Source organism: Sinocyclocheilus anshuiensis, unplaced genomic scaffold (genome assembly GCF_001515605.1).
Source record: "Sinocyclocheilus anshuiensis isolate Anshui unplaced genomic scaffold, SAMN03320099.WGS_v1.1 scaffold984, whole genome shotgun sequence".
Classification (NCBI taxonomy): domain Eukaryota; kingdom Metazoa; phylum Chordata; class Actinopteri; order Cypriniformes; family Cyprinidae; genus Sinocyclocheilus; species Sinocyclocheilus anshuiensis.
Window position 1 is genome coordinate 410,061 of NW_015552616.1, and position 8,888 is coordinate 418,948.

At 37.3% G+C, this 8,888-nt stretch overlaps 1 protein-coding gene across 1 annotated transcript in view; it reads right to left on the reverse strand.

Moving 5' to 3' along the window:
- LOC107666197 (serine/threonine-protein kinase NLK) overlaps nt 1–7,100 on the reverse strand; it is an 89,100-nt gene extending 82,000 nt beyond the window's left edge. The window contains exon 1 of the mRNA XM_016457396.1: nt 6,869–7,100. Within this exon, the coding sequence (XP_016312882.1) occupies nt 6,869–7,089 (221 nt within the window). The 5' untranslated portion in view covers nt 7,090–7,100. The remainder of the gene's footprint in view (nt 1–6,868) is intronic.
- Nucleotides 7,101–8,888: the final 1,788 nt, after the last annotated feature.

Consider the following 8,888-nt stretch of genomic DNA (forward strand, 5'->3'; position numbering starts at 1 on the left):
GCTGAAATCAAAACAGGGACGATAATAGGTGAGCGCCAGCCAATGAGATTGCCGTTTGCACATTAGTTCCGCCCACTACCGGAGAAAGCGGCAGTTCTTAAACGCTGAAGAATTCCAAAGGAATTCCGTTATTTTGACAGCAGGATACAACCAAGAATATCGTTTACATGTAGCGCGTCAATTCTCTCTCTCTCTCTCTCTCTCTCTCTGCGTGTGTGTGAAACACAGCGACGGGGAGTCGTGCGCCTTCACACTAGAGTTTACGGTACGTTAAATACAGGTGCGTTACACATCCATTCAGATGAACTGAAAAACAGCACAGATCGCTTGACGGAGTGAAACTCTGAAGCGCTCAGTCAGAGTGTTCTGTGAGTGAAAATACATCTGTGCTACACTTATACTTAACCTCCAACTCACACTGGCGAGTAAAATCTGAGAATTTATTAGCAATTGGCTAATATTAGACATAATTTAGTCTCCCAGAGTAAGATTTAGTCGCATATGCGAGTGATTTACTCGCAATGTAGAGGGTTGGATAATAAGAAATGCTTACATTAATAACATTACATAGAAATGTAATGGCTGCTGTAAATTTATCTCAGCCATTACAATAATACATTACTTTTCTAAATATACTCAAATAAAAAACAGCTATGTTAAATCGTAATAATATTTACTTTTTTTACCAAACAGACGCAGGCTTGGTGTGCATAAAAGACTTCTTTCAAAAATATATATTTTTTTACAAATTTTAAATGTGCTAGTTACAACTCACAACACACAAATCACACTTTTTCTTTTCCGTTCATTCAAACTAAAGCACTTAGTCAACAAGCGTCATGTTAAATGATGCTAATCAACAAAACAGGATACAGACGTTTCACCAATCTACAAAACGAAGAGACTATGCATATTTTTGGTGCACCAATCTGTCAGACAAGATCTTAAGAACATCACGCTTAAGTCAAGCTGTCTGTGACCAAGCTAACATTCCCCTTCAGACCAAACCGTGAGCGCAACAGATGCGGACTGACGCTTTAATGGCAAGCGAAGACTACATTCCTGTGCAGCACCATGCCACTTCCCTGAGAGACAGGGGCCAATGGGGGCATAGTTGAGAACTGCAGTTCAACCCATTGCTCCTTTAGCTATATCTGCACTAAATACTAGAAATTTGGCACAACTACACATTTTGAAAATCGACTAAACCCAATGACAAACAAACAATACCCTATTATATAGGTCACATGACATAAGAATGCATGTGTTTGGCATTTCATCTTTATCAGCACTGTCTCTAACAGCTCATGGATGGAGGCTGCACGTGTAAATACAAGTAAGTCATGAGGGCTGTGATTAAGATGGAGACAGAGATATTGTTATCTTGTAGGTCTCTGTTTTTGGATCTGGTTTGAGCAGCAGGAGGCCTGTGGGACGCAGGTTGAACAGGCCAAATCTGTTTTTATGATTTGTATTGTTCATATAAATATGAGCAAACTATTGGCAACAGACTTGCTGTCTGTGTCACTTCGCTCCCTAGTTCCCCGTGTCGTGAATCAGTATATCTTTTGAGGACTAGCAAGGGCCTTGATTCACAAAACATTAAGACACGGATGACACAATTACCTGCAACATGACTGCAAGGTCATATATTAAATATAGCTTATCATACAAAAAATACAGCAATAACATTGCTGCATTAAATGACAATAACCTTCATTGCAGTTTTGACGAAGCAAAACAGTTATTCAATATTAAAGGAATATGTTAAAAAATACAATTGCAGAATATAATTTAAAAAATGAACAAATGAAGAGTGATTATTTTACATATATTCATAATGTATAATAATAATGTATAATATCTAACAAATAAATAAACTTAATGTTTAATAAACTTAATAATAAATAATAATAATAAAAATAAAATAAATTTCCCTTTCATGCACATTACAAACAAAAACTTATGTAAAGACTGAAGAAAAAATACACTTGTGCTTGCAAAATTTTCAGTTTACTGTAACAGTTTTGATAGTGAGAGGGTTATTATTGTTAACTAAATGTAAAGCCATGAACAATTCCTTGAACATTAAAAAACATTAAACATTAAATAACAAGCAATTTCTCTCTTTTTAGTTTAAGTTGAAGCACTAAAATCCTATAAAAACCCTATAAACATGCAATAAAAACAAATGACAAACACAATAAAATGACTAAAAATGTAATTAAAATCCAAATGAAAACAGAAAATATACAAATATAAAACTGAAAATAATTTATAATATTAATAAAAAAAACTATAATAGTATATCAGTGACAGCGAAATAACTTTGCAATGAGACAGCCCTAGAAATGTCTGACTCCCTGGGTAGTGTGCTTATTTAAAAATTAGGGAGCAGGTTGAGAATAACACTAAAATCTGCTATAACGAAACATTTCAGTGTAAGTGCCTTCCTGTAGATCAAATAGTGCATAACTCTGAACATGTGTAAGATTGCCAAGGAAAGCAAGAACGGATCAAATGTCTACCTTGAATGCAATGGAAGTTGCTTTGGCTAAAAGCATGTACCAAATACAAAAATGTAAAATGTATGTAAATGTAAAAGGTATCAAAGGTCAAGAAGTGACCACAGCTGCATCCTAAACCTGGCTTACAAATGTCACATTAATAAGCCACGCAAAACATAATACAGGACACACATGGAATTCCCAGAACCCACAAATGAGGCATCACCGTCAACTGAAGCCTTCTAAAATTACAGCAGTTTAGCATTTAGCGCTTCTGTTTCCCGTAACTTTGTTCACATACACTATGAGTCCATCTCAAACTACAAGCGTAAACAGTACATGAGGGCCAATAGGTTTCAAAATAAACTTTTTGGCTGAGCACCAAGACAAAGACTGTTATGCCATTATGTTCTCCACATAAGTATTCCATGCTTTTAAAATCATACTAGAGTGACAATTTTGAATGACACATATGGGTTTTTCTCAGAAAGCATCAGACCCAGCATTGTGCACTTTATTTCCTGCAGACTATGATCGAGTAATGCTTAGTGCACAGGGTCTCTTTAGCATAAACCTTCAATTATATTCCATTTCATTTTGCTTTCATTTTCATTCTGAGGACAGGATGTAGTCCAAACCTGTTTGCAAATTCAATGTGCTTACTTTAATAAAACATTTAAGCAATTAAGCAGATGCAAAATGATAATATAGATTATGTATAGTTTGAGTCAAAGATAATTAAAATCCAACACCATCTGCATCAGAACCAAGTATGTGACACACACACTTTGCTGCAGGGCCAAAGCCAATTTATCTAAACTTTTGCAGCTGCACGACTGAAAGGGCACTAACTAGGATGCACCATCCAAAAACAGCCTTCTATAGATAACACACGGACCAAACTGAATCTTTTCCTCTTTTTTAACTTTTCCTTTATGTCTTTGACCATACATATCATACAAAAGCACTAGCTGAATGATAGATGTCTGTTGTTAACGTGTAATATGAAAATAAATGCGGCTATATTTGGTTATACTAGATTTGTATTTTATCTTATTTAATGATAATCATAATCGTTGCATTGTAACTGTCACATCCCATGAACAATGAATGGCTTACAAACTGCACCTGGGACTAATTAAACTGAATAAAAACCTTAAAGCCTTACATTATTTTTACTGTGTTTATTTTAGTCCAACGTCTTGAAGTACTTGGGTTATGCGCAATGATAGGTGGGTACATTTCCTTTGATGTATAGATACACTAACAATATTTAAAGAAAAATAGTTCACCCAAGCATGAATATTCTGTAATTATTTACAGAAACTTGAGTATTTTTCTTCACAGAAGGAGACATTTTGAAGAACGTATTGGTTTCTGTTGCTGCAAAAGCACCATAAAGTATTAATAAATGACCATATTTACTTTAAGTCTTCTCAAACCAAACAATAACTTTGTGTGACACAAACTCAAATTTAAGCCATTATGCACTTAAAGTCATGCTTTTGCATCATTTCCAAAGCACGACAGCTCCAGTCCCTGTTCATTGTGATAGTAAGGAAAAGCGCAACCAGCACATTTCGTCAAAATATCTTCTTTTGTATTCCAAAGAAGAAAGAAAACCATACAGGTTTGGAACTACATAAAGGTGAGTACAGTAAATATAATGATGGAATTAACATTGAACTGTACTTTTAGTTAACCATGGATCTGTCCACCCCCTTTCCAGAGGGTGCAAACTTTAAATGATTATTTCTCTATGGCCATGCCTCTGGAGGACAGCTATAAATATACCAGCAGCCAACAGTGCAGATTAAAAGCAGACAATGAGCAACAGGAAGCGATTTTGAGGAAAGGTCAGGCTAAGATTACATGGGCGGAGGTAAGCAGGGTGGCTGTTGGTGAAAGCTCCCCTCGTTTTGTGGCCCCTCTGCACACTGTAACTGATTTTTGTAATTTGAACAGTATTATACTGTAATATGTACAGTAAGATACTGTAAAATGTGTATACAGTATTTTACTGTAAACCGCAAAAGGCTGATAACATCGACTGGTGAGTAAGTTAAGGTCACCTAAGTTATATTGCTCGAAATAAACCTTAGTTAAACCGAGAAACACGTTTGTACGTTCTGCTGCCGTTTAATGCAAGCTGGCTCCTCTGGCGAGTCGTTATTTAACCTTAACAGCGAATTAACGTGAAATACTGAGGTAAAGTGCGTTAGGCAAACCACTGTTTCAGTGGAGATTTGCTTTGTGTACAGCGTTACCGGGGAAACCTCGATCTCTACCACTCCAACAGCGCCTCCTGCTGGCAGAGAATGAGTCTGCATATATATGCCACCACAAATAGAATGCAAGTCTGTGGGAAACACTGTAATGTTATTTATGCAATTTGTAAGTGCAAATTATAATTAATTATACTTGTCTCTTTAAAAATAAAAAATTAAGCCATTTAGCCAATGTAACTTTTAGCATAGCCTATTTTATTTTAAGTGTATCTCGTGTATTCTGATATATGCATTAATGTTTCTGGGCTAAGCCCCGGATATCCACTCACTGTAGAACTGCCCCTGGAATCAAACCCATTATTTCAACACTTTGCTCTACTGATTGAGAATGCATTGTAAAATGTTTTTTTTTCTTGTGCTTGCAGGTTCAATCAGACGGTCAACATTTGTGGCACCAAATGCATTGAAAGTCACAGATCAGCTGGAATTTTGGAAAGAGGGTGCAGCCTGAATCCCATCCTGCTGTTTCTCATCGGAGAGCTTGTCAACTTTTACTGTCAAAATGACTGAAATTTAACACAACACCACAAACTCATTTTTACTGTATTTTATTTACACTACCAGTCAAAAGTTATTGAACAGTAAGATTTTTAATGTTTCTTAAAGAAGTCTCTTCTGCTCACCAAGCCTGCATTTATTTGATCCAAACAGCTGCCAGTAAGTTACTGTAAAATTTACAGCAACCTATTTACTGTGCAGGCACCAGTTAAAGGTGATTCCTTTGTGGACAAATGCACAGAGAACCTAAATATATGCTAGAATAAGTAACATGTCAGAGAATGAAAACTGTCCATTTAATTTATTGCAAAGTCTATTGCGTTTAATACATTGCTCTCCCAAGAAATTAAGTCAGATTCACCTCTGAACAGAAGCCATGGCTAAAACTTCTACAAGGCAGGAGGGTGTGTGCTTAAAAGGATATTGCATTTCCTCTGAGTTACAAACTCATTCTGAGAACATGCACTCTCTCCTTCCTTTAAGCATTGCACATATTACTCAACTTTTCATCTTTGGTCTGAATTGTACACCACTGGAGATGTAGCCTTGTGAACTGGTTTTGTTGCGGCTGGAAGAAACTTTTTAATAAGTAACCGACCGGATATATCAAAGTTATTCACTGAGCACTTGACAATGTGACTGTATTATATGTAGGATTCAACCACACACTCAACCAAAAGTTCGATCTTTATAGGTTTAAACATGGAGTGAAGACACCTGGGTTAGGAACTATTCTCAAGACACTCAAACTGACATGCACTAAATCTTGAGCATTTAAGTCTGAGCTTATCCCTTAAGCACAGCGATGTTCCCTTAGTGTACATCTTAAATTCTTTGCCAAAAGCTGTTCCTCGTTCCGCTTGAACTGTTACTCAGAAATCTAAAAATACTGTACCTCTCCCTCCCAACAAGCCTGACAGATGAAACACTTTAAAGGTGCACTCAGTGAGTTTTGGTTTAGGTTTAGTTTGTTCTTACTTGTCGCAATAGGCAACTTTGATTGTTGTCACACTATTTGTCCACTTTTTCTGTTTGAAGGCACACAAACATGTTGATCCATCCTTCTTTGTAAAGCACTTTTTAAAGTAAACCAACACACTCTCATGGCAATTTGTAACTATTTTACGGTATTTGCAGGTTTTTTTCTAAATCAGCTAGATTTAGGGGTGGACCTTCATGCTTGTTTTATTTCTAGAAAGCACACGTTTCCATGCGAATCACATTATTCATATTTTATGAAACTGGCATCTTGTAAAATGGTGACTTTTTCATAACATTGCGTTGATTAACATTAATATCGTCAATATTTTTGGTTGTCAACTGCATGCCACAGTTGGTCATGTGACATTAACATGGCAGCACCCATGAGGGGGAGACCAGCTCTGTGTGGAATAACAGCTTTTTTTCTAGATTTTGAGACGTCCTCTCATGAGAGTGTATATCATTTTAATTGCGCTTCCCAAAAGTGTCTTAATTAATTAGCATAAAGTTCACTTTTAGAGTCACAATCAAAGTCGTGTGCTCATTCCCAACATTCACTCGCAGAAGTTGTTAGAATGGTATTTAAACGCTTACCAAACCACACCGAAAGCTCCGTATCCGATCGGTCTGTCCGGCTCTATATCCAGCTGTTGTTGTAAGTGATGCGAGTGTTGGTGGTGGTGGTGATGATGCGCCTTCACAGCGGCCGCGGCGGCGGCTTGAACTTGCGCTGGGGCTGCAGCGGCCGCCGGCCCCGGGGCTTGTCCAGGAGCAGGCGAGGGGAAGTACGGCTGCTGCTGGCTCGGGTTCAGCATCACCGCCGCCGCGGCGGCAGCAGCAGCGGCCGCGGCCGTGGAGGCGTGCTGCTGTACGGGGTGCACGGCGGCGGCCGAGCCGGGGTGCTGGAGGTGATGCTGGCCCGGGTGGTGATGGTGGTGGAGGTGGGCGTAACAAGGACACCTTAAAATAAAGTGTAACCTCTTTTTGTATATTACGTAATTGTTTTGCTGTTTCATGTTAAGTAATTGATTTACTGTTTATTATCATTATTCCCACTGTTCGGTCAATGTGTCAAAGTTTTTTTTTCTGGTCATTAGATTATTTAGCATCAAAGATGTTTAGGTATGTATCTACACATCAGTTGACAGCATGAGAATTATTCACTGGAGTACAAAGTATCACAACTATCCCCAGCATCCTCTAAAATTAAAATATTAGGTAACATAATTGAATAAATCAGCTTACACTTACATTTTACATTTGTTTTTTTTTTTTGTTTGTTTTTTTTTAAGAGTAGGCTTGATTATGAGACTGGAAAACTTAATCAAGGTGACTTGAGCAGTTTAGAGGGTACAGCTGTACATTCCACACCTTTGACCTCAACTCTTATGTGTTTGCTTAAGGATAAATGCTTCATCTCAGCTGGCTCTCACAGCACTGGCAGTGTACTGAAGCATGCAGGTGACGTGTTTATTCCTGATATAACTTAAAGCTCTGTTTAAGCATTAACTCAGCCATCTGAAACTCAGAATCTTTGAGTAATTTTCAACAATTATTTAATAGCATAGTGGTTGAATGAGGTTATAGACCTTATAATATGGCCTTTTCAATTTTTTGGCAAACCAGTGTTGCAGTATAATGCTGCTATATGTAAATGTTGTAGTTTCCTGGAATTTAACCACCAGGGCATTAAAGGCCGAAACTAAAGCAAAGCGATCAGCTGCAGAATCTTCCAGAAAGAGTGACTGCTGTACGTGTCTAATTAACCACTGGAAATATTTTGAACAGAATAATTAATCCTCTTGTCAAGGTCCAAAATAAACTGGTGCCCTCCTTTAAGTGCAGGCCTAGTTCGTATGGGTGAGTGGGACGTGCTCTACATTGAGCCCACCTGCACCAGAGGGAGGATGCTAACTGTCCCTCAAAAAATAAAAAAGACAGGACTAAATCAGGCCCCATTGATTTGGACATTGTTCTGTCTAAAAATGTAGCAGCTGCAGTGTTTTAATCAATAATGATATGGCATCATCCACAATGACTTCACATCTTTTCAGTTGAAATTACTGTGCTGAATTTGCACTTGCACGCACATGTAATCTATATAAATAAATCACTGCATCACCAACTGTTATAGACCTTAGTCAGGTTAGACATCATATGAATTTAACGTGGATGAAAATGAGTCTGGACCAAAAACTTTCAAAACCGTTTTATGGAGTTTGACTACATTTTCTTTAATTATTTATATTTTTCCAGAAAGACGTTTTTTTTTCAGCTGAACAGTTGGTATGCTGTCAAACAACAGTGCAATCCATTGAACGCACTGTACTTTTATTAATTAAACTATTAGTAATGCTATATTTAAATTACAGTCTATTATGATGATGCCTGTATTCTGCATCCTGTCTCATCTTTCTCAGTGTTTCATCTTTTCATCAGGCAACATATGGCACATGAAAACTTCCAGAGATTTAGTTCATTCTTAGTCACAATGTGCATGAATTAATTGATCCATGACCCTGAAAGCTTCACAGTAAGATATATTTGTGTTAATTAATTAACACAGCAAGATAGAAACAAAACAATGAAACTATTATTATCTTAATTTTATTAG